Source organism: Sinocyclocheilus grahami, unplaced genomic scaffold, assembly GCF_001515645.1.
Source record: "Sinocyclocheilus grahami isolate Dianchi unplaced genomic scaffold, SAMN03320097.WGS_v1.1 scaffold982.1, whole genome shotgun sequence".
Lineage (NCBI taxonomy): Eukaryota > Metazoa > Chordata > Actinopteri > Cypriniformes > Cyprinidae > Sinocyclocheilus > Sinocyclocheilus grahami.
This window is the reverse complement of record NW_015506161.1, coordinates 326,008-343,262: the sequence shown is the minus strand read 5'-3', so window position 1 is coordinate 343,262 and position 17,255 is coordinate 326,008. Positions and strand designations below refer to the sequence as shown.

At 36.0% G+C, this 17,255-nt stretch overlaps 3 protein-coding genes across 3 annotated transcripts; 2 read left to right on the top strand and 1 right to left on the bottom strand.

The window, feature by feature from the left end:
* Positions 1–2,074: 2,074 nt before the first annotated feature.
* On the bottom strand, positions 2,075–4,350 carry LOC107565133 (homeobox protein Nkx-6.3-like). The gene is made up of 3 exons (XM_016250345.1): positions 3,933–4,350; positions 2,572–2,741; positions 2,075–2,311 (listed from the first exon to the last, which is right to left on the bottom strand). The coding sequence occupies exons 1-3, from the start codon at positions 4,348–4,350 to the stop codon at positions 2,075–2,077; spliced, it is 825 nt and encodes a 274-aa protein (XP_016105831.1).
* A 6,425-nt stretch (positions 4,351–10,775) lies between these two features.
* On the top strand, positions 10,776–14,147 carry LOC107565119 (uncharacterized). The gene is made up of 10 exons (XM_016250332.1): positions 10,776–10,892; positions 10,979–11,476; positions 11,573–11,674; positions 11,795–11,917; positions 12,046–12,284; positions 12,735–12,878; positions 13,025–13,242; positions 13,368–13,635; positions 13,719–13,883; positions 14,139–14,147. Exons 1-10 carry the CDS (start codon positions 10,889–10,891, stop codon positions 14,145–14,147), a joined length of 1,770 nt encoding a protein of 589 aa, XP_016105818.1. The 5' UTR covers positions 10,776–10,888.
* An 86-nt stretch (positions 14,148–14,233) lies between these two features.
* LOC107565131 (G2/M phase-specific E3 ubiquitin-protein ligase-like) lies at positions 14,234–15,269 on the top strand. Its single transcript, XM_016250343.1, has 2 exons — positions 14,234–14,468; positions 14,570–15,269. The coding sequence occupies exons 1-2, from the start codon at positions 14,240–14,242 to the stop codon at positions 14,833–14,835; spliced, it is 495 nt and encodes a 164-aa protein (XP_016105829.1). The 5' UTR covers positions 14,234–14,239; the 3' UTR covers positions 14,836–15,269.
* The last annotated feature ends 1,986 nt before the right edge of the window (positions 15,270–17,255 follow it).

Genomic DNA, 17,255 nt, shown 5'->3' with positions numbered 1-17,255 from the left:
TTCACATTAATTGATCAATCCAAAGTCATTATCATTATGAGTCTATTTAATTGAGGTGTGCAGTTAAGATCCAATGCAGTGTCCATAACAAACAGATGCTCAGCAAACACACACTCACCCTCCCACCCACCATCTGCTCTCTGATTTAGATGAAAGGATCTGAGATCTGACTAATGTCTGCCTGTAGACATCTGATCTCAAAGGAGCCATTAGTTAAATGAGATTCATCAAACTGACAATGACCACTTCATATGGAGCGCCTGCTGATTTGCTGTAGAATTATCATTCACTGACAGTTCAAACAGCCTCTTCAACAGGTTAAGCATTAACTTTAAGGCATTAGCTTGAAATGTAACTTCCTATTAATTGTGATAAAGATGATGAAAGCAATGTGAGTTGTGGCTTTATTTATTACTGTAAAATTGTATTAAATATAAGAACACTATTTTCAAAGTTTGGGTTCGGTAAGAGTTTTAAAAGAATTTTGAAAGAAATCTCTTACGCACACCAAAGCTGCATTTATATTATCAATAATACAGTAAAATCATTGTGAAATATTATTCAAATTTAAAATAACCGTTTTTTTAATTTACTATAAAATGTCATTTTTATTTATTTTTTTCGCAAGCATTAGCTTAACAAAATACCCTTAAAACTGTTCACCTCTTAAAAATGTTTTTTTACTCAAAAAAAAATGTATGATGTTAAAGAGATTTCAACATAACGGCACAAACTCAACGTCATTTATTGGGCATTTTCAGCATAATTCATTTACAGATCATATATATGATATGCCTGTTAGATGTTGACATTTGACTGCATTTGCTATGTATAACTGAATTGATGTAATTATAGGGGGAATATCTATCTACCCTGTCTTCAAGAGTTTTTAAAACTCAATAAATAATATGATCTCTTTGCAGTGCTTGTATGGCATAATTGAAAACATGCTGTTTTATTAGTAAACCCGATCTGATTCTGAACCCCTACTGGATTTATAGACTGAGAGAGCTGCAGGTTAGCTTAACTTCACTCGCACAACATGAAATGCTTGTAAACGACAGACCAAATGAGGATGACAGCTGACTTCATTTGCTGGACAAATTGAACCATTGTAAGGACTAACATAAACACATTTCATAATCATCCATTTTGGAAGAAAAAAAAGAAGGAAGAATGTACATCTGCAGTGACAAATTGACATAAAGAGAGTGAGAATGCCGTTCGTTCATTTATTTATGTATCTGCTTGCATTTACTGGATCTGTTTGTTATAACTGGATCAGTTTTGTAATGTAACACATTATAAAGTAATGTGTTAGAAAGTAACACTTTCTATGAAGTCTTTAAATAATGCAACTTGAATGTTTTCGTAATCCCTTAATGCAATATCTGTCAATTCTATGTTCTTGTAAATGCTGTCACCAGTTTCACTATAATAAATGATAAAGGTTTTTCATAGTTATATATTTTTTGTAACACATAATCAATAACAAGTCATAAACATCTTAAAGACATCTAATAGACGTCTATTTGACATCTAAAAGGAAACGTCCTATAGACGTATTGCAGATGAGCAAACTCTCTAAAAAAAATGTCTTGCAGATGTAAATGCAGACATCAAATAGACGTCTCCGAGATGTATGTGTGCTATCAGCGTTATAATATTTTACCAAATGAATCACCATCAATAGTTCAGTATTTACATTTGTATTACAATGAGCATGATCTCTAGGTTTTTTCTCAAAAAAACATTTCTAGGGGCAATTTGACTATTTTTGCTTAAATGTAGGCCTACTAATATCCACTGCCCAAAACATTCTGTAGTTTGTTACCTTTTAAATTTTATTTTGCCATTTCAGCAATTGTTATGTAATTCTCTTTTTTTTTACTGTTTACATCTGTACTAGTAAAAACCTAAAAAATTCAAATTGGACAACTTTTCAGTATGTTTTTCCTTGGCAAAAACGGTGAAAATGTTCAATAGACTTCATTGAAAGTGTTACCGACAGCGGCTATATATCTGTATACTTTGAGGCCTCTCGTCTATTGGTTTGAATTCGCGTGAGTTCTCCTCAGATGTGATGCGGCCCCAGGCGCAGGACTGAGAAAGCTCTGCGGTGTTTGCGCAGCAGCTGTCGGATCTTCTCGTCGTCTGTGTCGGGGTCCAGCGGTTTGTTGTACTCCTCGTCCTCCACCTCGTTCTCCGAGCCGTCTCCTCCGCTCTCCCCCCGCGAGGCCTGTGTGGAGCTGGGCTCCGAGTCCGTGGCGCTCTTCTTCCGCCATTTTGTGCGCCGGTTCTGGAACCAAACCTGAGAGGAATCACAATATCGTGTCAGAAACACTGCTGTTAAAACTCATTACAGATCATTAAAATAAATGCATTCTTATAACCAAAGTTTGAAAATGTTGGTAATGTAAACAGAACTTATTTATGTTCAGCTTCCCAACAACTTTAGCAAAGTTAGGCTACACCAATCAACAGTTACCCTGGTATGTTTGACAGCTATTGAATAATGCACATATGCAAACCTATATAAAAAAACGTTAAATGACTAGTATGTTATCTTACTTTAACTTGTGACTCAGTCATGCCTAGTGAGTATGCCAGTCTGGCTCTCTCTGGTCCTGCCAGGTACTTGGTCTGCTCGAAGGTTTTCTCCAGAGCGAAGATCTGGTGCCCACTGAACGTGGGTCTGGTGTGCTTCTTTTTCCCCACAGTCTCAGTGTGATGCCCGCCATCTACAGAGAAAGCACAAGACTGTGTATCACAGCTAGTCCTGCATCTTCTGACACATTTGAAGAATTCAGGTGCAAAAAGTCCTCTGGGATTTTTCTTTTAAACAAGCATTTTAATCAGGCTCCTATTACAATAACATTGGACAAAGGCATTCAGTGAATGACTAATACAATTTTGATTGCTATTAAAGTGAAATCACATAGGAGCCTGATAAAAATGCTCATTAAAAAGAAAAAATCTCAGACGGACTTGTAATTTTTTGCATCTGAAGTCCTCATTTTATCCCACTTAATTTCTGTTTTCTATTTTGCCCTGTAACTTCAATGCATCAAATGTTAAAATGGATGAAGCATAAATTGGTCAAATGGAAACAAATAAGTAAATAATTTAATTAGCATTTACGTTGACATTTAGGCCTACATTTCATGTTAGAAACACTTTTACAACTTAAACTAATAGATGAAAAAAGAATGATATGAATTGATCTTTAAAAAAAATAAGTCAAATTGTTTAATTTTATTATGTTATGAATATTTATTATATTTTATACACAATTATTTTAATATATTTAAAGAACATTTTATATTATTTATTTATATTTTTCTTAAGATAATGAACTGTTTTAAAAGGATGATGTTTTTCATGAAATCTTTTCATTTACTGTAAAAAAAAAAGTAATTAGAAATATTCTCCACAACCATTTATTTAAATGTAATTTACATCACATACAGTAAGATGTATATAATAATATCACACTGATTTGTTAAATCTTTTTAACGTTTCCACTGAAAGCATAAAATAATTAACTGTTTATTAAGATGAAGTTTTTTTTCATTAAATGATTGTTTTAGTAAATAGTTAAATTATTATATTATACATTGTACTGAAAAAAGTTAAATTGTATTTAACTTTACATAATATACAGTAAATTTTATATACATCAATAATATCAGACTGACTGATATTATTAATGTATTTAGGTATTTTGACTGGACTGATATTCCACCTAATCAAGGTTTATCAAGTTCTTAAATACAATGTAATTGGAAAACTTTTTAATGGTTTTTCTCCTGTTTGATATTCTTATTCAAACAATTTACAAAATGTAGTAAATTAGTGTGGTGAATGTCAACATGTCGGTATCTCATCACACGTAATGCTCCAAATCAAACGCACATATTGCACAGACTTACTGTTGGGACACTGCTGTCTGGCTCCTCTCCACTCGTACCCTCCGTCCACCCAGCAGCTGCTGCCTTTACCCTTCAGACCCGAACATTCGACTCCGGGTTTAGGGAAACTGCTCAGTCCCGATGGGGCATAATCCCGGTTATAATACACCCCTGGACTGGGCACGGCTGTCCCGAAGCCACCCATGGAGGGGTACCCGGACAGTAGCGCAGGGGTTCCCGGGCCGCCCACCAGGGATCGACTCAGGATGTCGCTGATGCCATGCAGTGTGCCGGCCTGGAGCTGAGAGTTGATGTTGGCGGGGCCGAGCTTGTAGAAGGAGTTGGGAATGGAGTACTGGCACACCGGGGCCTTGATGTCAGAGGGGAACTGGTTCAAGCTGTTGTTGAAGAGGAAGGACCCTGAAATATTGGACTCCATGGACACCAGTGTGCACTTCTTCTGCTTCCCAAGACGACGATGGCGAATCAAGACTGATTTCTTACCACAGTCCTGACATCAAGTACTCCGAAGGGTCTTGTCCAGTTCAACACAACCTGACAACTTTCTGTTGGACTATTTCCAGGGCTCAGTGTGGTCCTCACATCACCCCGGAAATGTCTCAAAGATCAGGTAAGAGCCTGTGTTTTTACTTCCTCTTCTCAACTCTTTAACTAGTCCATAATGGATGCTGGATCCCAAAAGTGAACACCAAGCGCCACTCTCACTTTCACAGACAAGTGTCCCACCACTGGCTCTCTGGCTGCAGGTCATAAATAAGATGCACCTTAGACCGCTGTGGCACTTTCTTCATAATGGTGGACAGAATTAGAATGGCCTGCCTTGATTGGTTGAGCGCTCGACGTGCCTGGTCGCCTCATTGGTCTGTTTGCAGCAGGACAGCCTTTGATTGGTTGTCAACAGATTAATCATTTTTTAAAAAGTCTGGGTGAGAATAAGTTGCTTTTTAATGGGGCGTCTGCCGTGGCTGTGGAGGAGCAGCTAGCAAGCGTAACACAGGGAAATGGGATTTTTGTCATCTTGTAATGGTCACTGGGAATGCATTATGTTGTCTTTTCCTTCTTTATGATTGCATTTTAGAAGATCTGCTCGCATGTCTGACAGATTTTTTTTCTTTGCCATTTACTAATACCAGACGGACAAGTGCAAAATCCCCGTTTCTCTTAGTTAATAGCATGATTTTATCATGAATTTAAGTTCATTAGTATAGAGGTCGTTGTTAGGCAATTTCTTATCTATGTACACTTAACAGTAACAAGTGCACGAAGGTAATGTAAAGACAGTAGGATGTAATATGTCATGTAATAAGTGTAAAGGATTGACAGCAATGAAAACTCCTTTTTTGAGACCTGACCTTAGACATTGTCCTTGACTTTCTGGACTTAGACTGTTTGATATTCTGTCCAGGACAAGAAGGGTTTTACAATTACTGTTTGTACTGAGCTATTGATTATGTCTAGGTTCATGCATAAATTCCTTAATTTCTTGACACGAGCATGGTGTATGTTTTTTTTCCTGTGAGGTATAAAAAAGGTTGATATTTTAGAAAACAAAATCTTAAAGAAAATAATAATAATAACAAACATGGTAATTTAATTATAATATTGAAATATATGACCGTTATATAAAAAAAAAAGCTGAAATGTAATAGTTTTCATGAAAATGGTTTGTACTGAGCTATTGATTATGTCTAGGTTCATGCATAAATTCCTTAATTTCTTGACATGAGCATGGTGTAAAAAAGGTTGATATTTTAGAAAACAAAATCTTAAAGAAAATAATAATAATAACAAACATGGTAATTTAATTATAATATTGAAATATATGACCGTTATATAAAAAAAAAAGCTGAAATGTAATAGTTTTCATGAAAATTTATATATTAGAAACGTATATATTAGAAAAAAATTACACCTTAAAGTAAAAATACAATAAAATATAATAAGAAATATTAAAAAACAGTTCTTTATACTCACCATATTTTATGGTTTCTATAATGCAAGGATTCCCAAACTTTTTAGTCAGCCAAACCCCATTGACTTTTCTTGACATACCCCACTAAGATTTTATATTAATATAATAATGAATTAATAATAATTTATCAACACATTCGCGTGTTCATGGTTCTCTGATGTTGTTGAATGGTCACTTGACATGCAGGAAAACAAAAGATGTATTTTTATAGAAAGTGTTTTATTTCAATTTTATTTTAAAATTCTTTTAATTTTGCATTTTAATAATTTAATTAATTATTAGCTTTTCATCAGCTCAAACCCCCAAGTTAGGGAAATCCTGCTATAATGCATTAAAATTCCATAAAAATTGGGAAACCTCTTCCAGCAACTTTTAGGTTTTTATAAAGAAAAACTGGCATTAAATTACAAAATTCCCCAGCTGGGTTTTATTGTTTGAGTTGCTTTAATCTGATTTCCTTTGTAGAGGGTGATAGATGATCGCCACGATGTCAGATCAACAATCTTCCTGTATTAGAGTCCTATTGACAATCCCCTATTAAGTGCATTAAGTCAAAAGACCAAGCATGAATAATGAAAGCGTGTAATAAAAAATAAAAAAAAACATTACAAATGTAAAGTAATGTGTCCTAATGCCAGTATGGCCAATATGTGCAGGTACATTTATTTCATGTCTTGCTGTACTGTTTCATCTCTGGCAGATGTCGTATACAAAGATCAATCTAGGATTGTCAATGCTCATAAAACAACGGCAAGTCTGTCATCAGCAGGCAAATCAAGCTGCTGAACTTGGCTTTGTATTAAGACATTTAATAGAAAGTGAAACCAGCCTCTCTGTTCACTTTGGGGCTTCATATTATAATGTAGTATTACATTAACTTAGGAGTAAAGGGACGTTTTAGGTCAAACAATTACATTCTTGTTTACACGTGACGGTGATCAGTGGGTTTCTTCATCCCAGCACTATCTATTCATCTGGGCTTTCTATGGGTATTTTTAGTTTTGCCATATGTTTGCATAAGACAAATTTCTTCAAGATTTGCACAGAACTGTTCTGGATTATCTATGTACACTTAACAGTCTGGAGAAAGGAATGAAATAAATGTGTTAAAAGCTGATAATTATACACGTTTTGACATCCTTTGGTGGAGAAGGCAAGAATTCAATTTCTGTGGAAATCGGTTTTCTGCAGATTTCTGCAGTCACAGTTTCCATGTAAGATGACACTTGACTTTTTTTCCAAGTATGCAGTGATAAACCTTTCTGCAAAAACGGCATTATACTGCATTTTTTTGCCACATTACATTTATTTCAGTTAGTGGCAATCAGCAGGCAAATCAAGCTGCTGAACTTGGCTTTGTATTAAGACATTTAATAGAAAGTGAAACCAGCCTCTCTGTTCACTTTGGGGCTTCATATTATAATGTAGTATTACATTAACTTAGGAGTAAAGGGACGTTTTAGGTCAAACAATTACATTCTTGTTTACACGTGACGGTGATCAGTGGGTTTCTTCATCCCAGCACTATCTATTCATCTGGGCTTTCTATGGGTATTTTTAGTTTTGCCATATGTTTGCATAAGACAAATTTCTTCAAGATTTGCACAGAACTGTTCTGGATTATCTATGTACACTTAACAGTCTGGAGAAAGGAATGAAATAAATGTGTTAAAAGCTGATAATTATACACGTTTTGACATCCTTTGGTGGAGAAGGCAAGAATTCAATTTCTGTGGAAATCGGTTTTCTGCAGATTTCTGCAGTTACAGTTTCCATGTAAGATGACACTTGACTTTTTTTCCCAAGTATGCAGTGATAAACCTTTCTGCAAAAACGGCATTATACTGCATTTTTTTGCCACATTACATTTATTTCAGTTAGTGGCGCCTGGTTATTTTACAGTTTTTTTTATATGCAGTTTTGTGTAAAAGTGTCTTAATGATTGACTGAAAAATAAATAAGTGCAAAAATTGTGACTGATAAATTTGACATTCGGTTCATTCGTCAAGCTTGGAGGGTTTGAAGCGCAGTACATTGTGGGTTGCTGTATTGCAGTCTGCTCAGGTTATATATTTAGGCAAATGTCTTCTGGGTATTCCACGTATATTGATATGTTATAAGTTAAAATACAAAAATAGGTTGTGAGCTTGTCATCTGAAGTCTCCTACAGTCCACAGCAGTTATTGATGTATTAAATATATAGTTCGCTGAACTGATCTGCTGTGTTGACAAAAGGTAGATCTCTTTCATTATGTCAGGCATGTTTCATCATTGTTTACTTGATCAGTTTCCTCACGTTTCGTCAGTCCTGTTGATACACTGCATTGTTTCGCTGATGAAAGATGAGATGATGTGATAACAATGAAAACATTTTACAGAACCAAAACTATACAGAACATTAATTGGTTTCTTATTCATTTGAGATTTCATTTTTTATTTGGTTAGTTCTTTCTTTTTTTTTGTGGCCGTTTTTGTTAGTGTGTTAAGTGCTTGATTCATGAATGTTAATGTCTGGTGAAGTTTTAAAATCTAGTAAACAGATGTTGAAAGAAAACAAAAGTCAAATTCTTTTGAGATGTCGTGTAAGATCAGCTGGACTCATACTTTGGCTTTCGTTATGACAGTGTTCTTGCCACATACCTGTCTGTACAGAAAAGAAAACTGGGATGGGCTCTGGATCTGCAGGAGTTTTTGAAATGACGACCTGCTCTTTCTAGGTTTGTTATGATTTCAGAAAAAAAAGTATTGCAGTAAAATGGAAATTCTACAAAAAAAAAGGGGGGGGGGCACTATGGAAATTGACCATACAAAATATAGTAAAAGTGTTTCAGGTATTACTGGATGGCATTTTGGTAAATGAATATTTAATAGATCATAACATATTAATACTACATTAAAAAATGAAAAAAAAAAAAGATATTTTATATAATCAAAAAATTATATATATAATTAAATGTTAACATCTGGGAACTCATTTAAACCATTTTAATATTTTACTGTAATAAATGAATTCATACTTTTTATTTATCTTAAATCTTCCACATTTTTACATTATTTTACATTAGAATTATTGTCCCTGCATCCCATTTTGATGGGAGATCTTATATCTCAGCATTAGATCCATTTGCATGCTTGAAACCCTCAAACATCACAAGGATACTACACCATTTAGTTTGTTTTCTTAAAAAGCAGTCATGGCACTATTCGCCACATGCCTTGTCTCATCAGTATTGCAAAGTTATTTTTCTGTAAGCTGTCTATTGTAGCTTGATTTAGAAACTTGTTTGCCTCTTTTCAGGACACTGATCTGCAAAACAAAAATGATCTCACTGGTTAATCAAAAGCTGACTGTCTTTGTTGTTCTCCTGCACGGGTCTTGAAGTATTGCAGTAAATAGCAAAATAGTACATTTTCCAAAGAACTCAACTCCTTTAGACCTTTGTTCATTATGTGAAAGTTTAAAAAATCCCAAACAATTTTACACAAATAATATGACATTGATATAACAAACATCATGTAGTTTTAATCATTTATGCTTTACTGCTATAATAAATGCATTAAATGACCATGTTGATTATAGTGCTGTGTTACAGCATACACTTCATCATCCCTGAGGTTACAAATTGTGGTGCATTTTCTTTATATTCAACTAGAAACCAGGTGCTTTCCAGTCATGCCAACAGTCAGAAGCAGATATGCCTGTTTCCTCTAAAGGGTGGAGATTTTGACAGAGTTATGCTAATATGCATGTCTATCTACATTTCATAGACAAGTATGAACAACAGTGATGAACCAGAGATTAATATGAGTTGTTTGGGCTTTAAAATAGCCTATTTATACAGTATATTTACAAGTATAAATATAAGTTATTTATTTTTATATATAAGATTTATAGTTGAGATTTTCATATACAATTTACCTTTAAATTCCAAATGTAAAATGTAGATTTCAATCGAATTGGATAATCTTGTACCATATTGATATAAAAATGCAAAGAAAAAGAAAATATATTCCATTCATTGTTATTGTCAAGTTAAAGTGCATTAAACTTTGCATTATATTATCATTATTATTTCCTATACTGGGGGTTCATAAAGGAACTGCAGGGGGTTTGTGAGTTTAATAAAAAGCAAATAATTAAATCATAAAAATGTAAAATTTAAATAACTAATTTTAAAATAACAAATCAAAATAAAACACATACTAAAAAAGATAAATATTTTATTTGTTTACCTCCCTGTCATGTGACCATTAACCAATGTCAGAGAACTGCAAACATGCAAATGTTACTCATGAAGCAAAGACAGACCAACCTAATTATTAAAATATTTATTCCAAAATACTCATGGTGATACTCAAGTGTTCATCAGTAGTTGATGTAATGTTGAATTGCTAAGAAAACACTTGATAAAACTGAAATGATTTTGTCGATCCAGTGGTCAAATGTTGTGTGGCCTTTCAAATTTCTGTGTAATTATATCCACCTGACTAGTGACTGTTTTTTTATTGTTGTTTTTTGTGAATGTCCACAAAACTGGAAGACCAAGTTAAATATATAATCATTTCATTTACGAGTAAAATGTGATGTGATGATCTCAAGTTTTACTCCGCCTAATTTCTCACGTAGCACATTTCTTAGAAAAAGAAACTTGAACACAAAGACACACTTCATTTAAATCAGGATTGGCTTACCATGCAATTAAAACACACACACACACACACATCTTATAATATAATTTGTTGTATGGAAAAACCAGAAACATCAGTCAGCCAGTAATTTCCCTCACTCTGCTCCTGCACATAAGCTCGTCCCCTTTTTCTTCTTTTAACTTTTCATTCAGCCAGAGCAACTTGTCAAACTGGCTTTTGTGCTCTGCTCTCAGAAGTACTTGGACGATAAAAGCGGGAGTAACACAGTTCGGTTTTAGTTGCATTTACCATCTTGAACATCAGGGCCATTTCATGAAGCAAAGACAGACCAGCAATGAGTGAGTATAACACAAAAAGTGTCTCTATATACTGTAGGTTTATTGGTTTGTCAGACTCACTGTCCGATTCATTTGTATCATTTTAGAGCACGATCGCATGTGTGGCAGTCGATGTCTGGGTCCGATGACTTTCAGTGTGGACCTGACAGGCCAACACGTGACCCTCAGCCAAGAAGGACAACTCGCGTCCAGAGACCCCTCGTCCTTTATGAACGGTTTGGCATTTCTCAGCCGCACTGTAAAGGTGGATGAAAAGCTGTGTATACGTATTGAGGACCGCACCTCGTTGTGGGATGGAGCTCTTCGTGTGGGTTTCACCAGCGTCTGCCCACAGAGAACCAGTTTACCACCTGCCTCAATACCAGACCTCAGGAACACACGGGGATACTGTGTTGTGCCAGTGCCTGAGGACTTGTGTAGGTGTGGTGTACAGCTTCAGTTCTGGATAAACTATGCAGGCATGGTTATTGTGCAAGAGATAGGTGGGGAGAAATATTACCTCAAAGCAGAAGGACTGAACCTGAATAATCCGCTGTGGGTTTTCATTGATCTGTACGGGAGCACAAGCGCCGTCCGCCTTCTGAGTAAGTGTGAGAAAATAACTCATTTCAATTGTCAACTGCTACGTGAATCGGTTTAAAAATATCAAATCTTTTGTAAAAATGTTGAATGTGCTGTAGGATCAAGGAGGGGCAATCGAACATCATGCCCGGTTTTTCGGCTAGTGAGAGCACTTGAGCGACAAACATCAGAGGAAGAGCATAGCTATAACCACAAAACAGGTGATAATGTTTTCTTAAGACACTGAGATCAAACATGAATCATCCATTAAACAACTTTCGTCTTTGTAGTTTTAGAACCCGGTGTACTGATATTATTGACCTTGATTCCATTATACTTAGAAGCCAGAAAGGTCCAGAAAACATCATCTTACTGGAAAGCGAATCTCTTCCTTGTACAGTATGCCAACCAGACGACCATCCCAAGCCCCCGAGAATGTTTAGAACTCACAAGAGCTGGTTTAGGTACATTATCTGGCCCCTTTCAGCTTAAAATACATCACCAGCATTGACAGTTCTCTATGGTACTCATAACTTATATGCTAAAATGAACAGCAGTTGGGAATCTTATGTTTTCTCTGTTCGCTTTCTAGGCGTACCTGTTCAGGAGTCAAGAGGGGTAGATCTACACTGGACTTGGCAAGAGCTGAAACAGTTCATTTGCTCCAGATATCCTTTGGTCGACCTGGATGTGATTGGTTTCCAGTTTGCGAAGGCTGATAAGCATGGACGACTTTGCAGATTACATGCAAACACTCTGAGGAAAATAAAAAAGGAGCTGGCTGACAACATACTTTATATAGTTCCTCAGACAGACATTGTTCTAAATGAGGTATAGTAGAACATTCTTATTTATTTTTAATTTAATCAGTTCGTAAATACTGTGGAAGTGCCACTAAAAACTAAGGTGAATGCAGTGGCGGCTCGTGGGTTTTAAAATAGAGGAGGCGCACTAATTGTATTGGTCTGGGGATCCCCGCCGATTATTATTATTATTTGCTTAACCACTTTAAAATGGCGTTTTGGTTGCTTTTAGTCAGAAAACGTAAAGGAAACGACACACATTAATTTTATTAACATTAAATCGTCCTCCCCCCATTTTCACCTCAAAATTTTGGGGAAGCTGTGCCTCCCCTGCCTCCCCCGGCGAGCCGCCACTGGGTGAATGTTTAAAGGGAAAATTCTTTTGCAATTGAAAGGGCACTTTTTTGCAACTGAACCTGCTAGTTGACATTTACTTGACAATACCAAACAATGAAACTGTGCTATTTCTTTTTCACAGATGATCACGCACACATTATCATCATTCATGAATGCAAATGCTTTCACACAATCACGTTCTCCTCCACCTGTTCCTGAACAACAGAGGCACCGGCTGACTTCAGCCAGCAGTTTTCTTTCAGATTCAAGCCGAAACTCTTCAATGGTAATAATATTTATGATAATCTTACATATTATTTTACATGATTATTATATACATAATACACACAAATTTACACACACCTTAAACTGGTGTATAACATTGACATTGCAGAAAGGCAGCATAAAGCATGATTTACTTATCTTCAACAGGAGGACATGGACTTTAGCTCTTTGCTCAGAGAGTTCCAGCACATGCATCTAAGTGGCAGCGAGCACGTTTCAGTATTGGTTTCTCGTAACAAGGTGCTGCAGAGTGCTAAAGAAAATTATGTTTCCAACTCTAATTTCCCTTGGACCAAAATCCCTCTCGTGACATTTGTTGGTGAGGAAGCCCTTGACTGTGGAGGTCCACGGAGAGAGTTTTTCAGGTATTCCTCTTACAAACAAGAATAAATATTATTTTACAAGAAGTAAAAGAACAGTTCTCAAAACATGACTAGTAAGGTCACAGTTTTGTTTGACATCTGTTGTTTCTCCTTTACCTCTGCCTCAGAATCTTGATGATGGAGGTGCAGAGCTCGCTGGGCATCTTTGAGGGGCAGCCTGGACACTTATTCTTCACCTATGACCAGATGGCCTTGGAGGAACACAAGTATGAGTTGGCGGGGAAGCTGATTGCGTGGTCTGTGGCTCATGGCGGCCCAGGACTCAAGTCTCTTGACCACTGCCTGTACCAGCTGATGTGCACCCAGGAATGTCAACTGGTAGACTTTGACTGGCACCTAATACCAGATGCTGACATTCAGGACAAACTACAAAAGGTTTCTATCCATTTCTTCATCAATCCATTGATCTTCGCCCTTCTTTAACTGAAAGATCTTTAATCATTTTATCTTGCTTTTAGATTTCATCATGCAAAACGATGGCAGATCTCCAGAGGCTGCAGACAGAGCAGGGTGACTGGATCTGTGAATGTGGTTTCCCTGGAATATACAGACGTGAAATTTCCATTCAAGATGTGCCAAAGATTTACTCCTTTGCAGTTCGACACTACATATATCTCTTTTTTGTAATCAGGCTCTCAAAAAGTATATAACAATTTGGATATAGATTTATCGGCCAACATATCGGTTATCGGCTTTCAAAAATAAAGAATAATCGGTTATCGGTATCGGCCAAAATTTTCATATCGGTGCATCCCTAATCTGAGGTATATAAAACTGAAGTTATTCTTATTGATTTGACTATCACTCATTTAAATGAAAAAAGTTACTATATTTTTATCAAAGTAACACTCAATTGACAGTTAGTTCCGGTCCTCTAGATTATCTGATTGATTGAGTTAATATTTAGTAATGTGTTGTGTTGCTTAAGTACAAAAATGGACATTTAACAGCCTGTGTTAATTTTTGCAGAACATCAAATATGATTAATCAGTTCACAAAGGGACTGAATGCTTATGGACAGTTCTGGGATATGGTAAGAACTCACTGGGTTGAGTTTTTGCCCATCTTTACCAACATGCATGAGCCCCTTTCCAGAAGCACATTTAGAGACCTGTTCCAAATCCACTGGAGTAAATCAGGGACCAAGAAGAGGGAGGCTGAGGAAGAGACTATACACTACTGGGAACTGGTACTTAAGATGATTGAAGGTAAGTTTCCTAGTTGTTAAATGAACTGTGAATAATGGTGCATCATTGTGCTTGTAATTGTCAATTCATTTGGACTTGAGCTTGTAATTTTCCCTCAACAGATAAAAAACCAAAAGCTCCACAAAACGATTTGCATTTTGAGGAGATTTTGGCTTTCATAACTGGAGCGGGTGAAGTCCCACCACTTGGGTTCTCCCCGAAGCCCAGCATTCACTTCTACCAACCAGAGCAGCGTGGATGCCGTCTACCGTTTGCTAACACATGCATGATGGGATTGTTCCTGCCCAGGGTTGTGAAAGATGAAGTGGAACTTTACAGGATGCTCCTGAGAGCAATCAGAGACTCAGCTGTTTTTGGGAGAACATAAATGTATATAATTCTTTATTATAATGTACACGGTCACATCCATAATTATGTATATTTATAAGCTTTATTTCATTATTTATTTCATTACTTAAGAAGAAAGCACTTATGCAATTACTGTATATTTTTGACATAAATATGTTTTGCATTCTATGCCAGATATTTTTTTAAATATTTGTAATATATACAATATATTTATATTTGTAATGTTCCTGATAACTTTCTTGTAGTTGACTGCATAGTAGTCACGTGTTACATTTACGAGTGTTTACAGATCGAAGAGAATAGGACCTATCAATCATTATTCTGTAAACCTGTTTTACCTGACACACCTATGCAGTAACACGGTCTACCATATCGTTTTCTGAGCTGTGCTTTGGTTTCTCTTTTTTGCTTAACTTACCCTGTCAAAGAATGCTTTGGTACGCTGAATAAACTGGAAACAGCGTATTATCTAATCTTTAACGTGTTTTCCATTAAAATATTTATTTCGGAGTGAAACAGAGTTTACAACCTGTTTTATTAGAGACGTCGAAAAATTTTGAGATGGATAGAATTACAGCACCTACTCATTTCTATGGTATCCACAAACCGCGATTGACTTTCAAAGCTGTAATGTGATTGGTTTACGTGGCACACGTGATCCAAGTTGACCGTTATGTTTTCTCCAACGGCAGAGGATGGTTTCTCGTATCCACTGCTATCCACATCCCGCTCAGTAATGGCAGTCCTACTGTAGCTCTTGCTATAGGAAAATTACTGGTTGGCAAACTATTTTCCGCTCTTTCAAGCGGCTCACATGACAACGTAAACTAATAAAGATAAACTGTCACATGACTTCCTCGAAATGTCTACACTACAGAGTGTAATATAAGTTGTGTAAGTAAATATAAGTGTAATCAATAAGCTGGTTACCTCATTACTACTGTATGTCATGGGATTTATGACATTGATTGATTTAAATTGAATATATATTTAGCCTAACATAAAACAAGTAAAGATTAATTCAGAAATAGGCTATTTACCATAGAAAACACCACATTTTGAAAGAGAATTATATTTATTTTTCCCAAAAGCAAATTCAGAATCCATAAGATTTGGGCATGTAATGACCTACGAATTCAGTAGCCTAGTACTTCAGAACTTTTCGAGGCAATTATTTCAGTAAATCTCCAACAGGATGAAACATCTTTAATGTACAGTAGCCTACTTTGGATCTGCATCCTGTGCAATTCCCAGAATGAGATGATTCATTTCTAAAACTGTTCACTTACATGGAATAAATACTTTCTTACATGTTTTATTGTTGACAGTCATAATTGGTGCAAAAGTTCAAAGTTAAAAAGGTCTGAATTGCAAAATTTCAAGGTTCAAAAAGTTTGAAACTACAAAAATAAGAAAATATTCTGATAATTTATTTGCAGGGTACTGACAACTTAATTATTGCAATTATATATGCTTAATAAAAAGGTAATAGATTAAACAAAATTACTCTTTAAAAATATGTTTATATGGAGTAGCTAGTGTCTTTCAAACAACACGGAATTGCAAATATATACACACACACACAAAATCCTACAATGTGATTTTCTGGATTTTTTTTCTCATTTTGTCTCTCATAGTTGAGGTATACCTATGATGAAAATTACAGGCCTCTCTCATCTTTTTAAGTGGGAGAACTTGCACAATTGGTGGCTGACTAAATACTTTTTTGCCCCACTGTATATATATATACACACATACATACATACATACATGATGGCTTCCGGAATGCTGACCTTTTGTGCAAAAAGTGGTTATGTAGATAAAACCAGGCAACATATATTAAACCAGAGTTCTAGACTGAATAAGTTTAGTGATGTTAATGTTTCAATAAGGCATATTCTCATATGGCAATTAGGTTGTAAATTAAAGGGGTCATATGATGCGATTTAAAATTTTCCTTTCTCTTTGGAGTGTTACAAGCTCTTGGTGCATAAAGAAGATCTATAAAGTTGCAAAGACTAAAGTCTCAAATCCAAAGAGATATTCTTTATAAAAGTTAAGAGTCAGCCACACCTACCTAAAACGGCTCGTTTAAACACGCCCCCACATGTCTACGTCACGATGTGGGAAGATTTGCATAACGCTGCCCAAATGTTCACGCAAAGAAAGAAGGCGTAACTTTTATTCTCGCTGTAGTATTGTTGTTGCTGCCGCCGCCATGTCGTGAAGACGCTGTGTGTTTCGTTGTGAAAGCGAAGCTACTTTGTTTGGCCTTCCAAAAGAGGACGATATCTGCTTCGTCATGCCTGGAGCTGATCCTTGCTGGTTGCTGAGGAAATACATCAACTTCTCCCTGTGGATCGCCGGTTTGGCTTTCACCGTGGACAAAGCGGAGTCCAGCCCAGGGTCGTCACATGTGGTTGCTGCAAACCCGCCAGC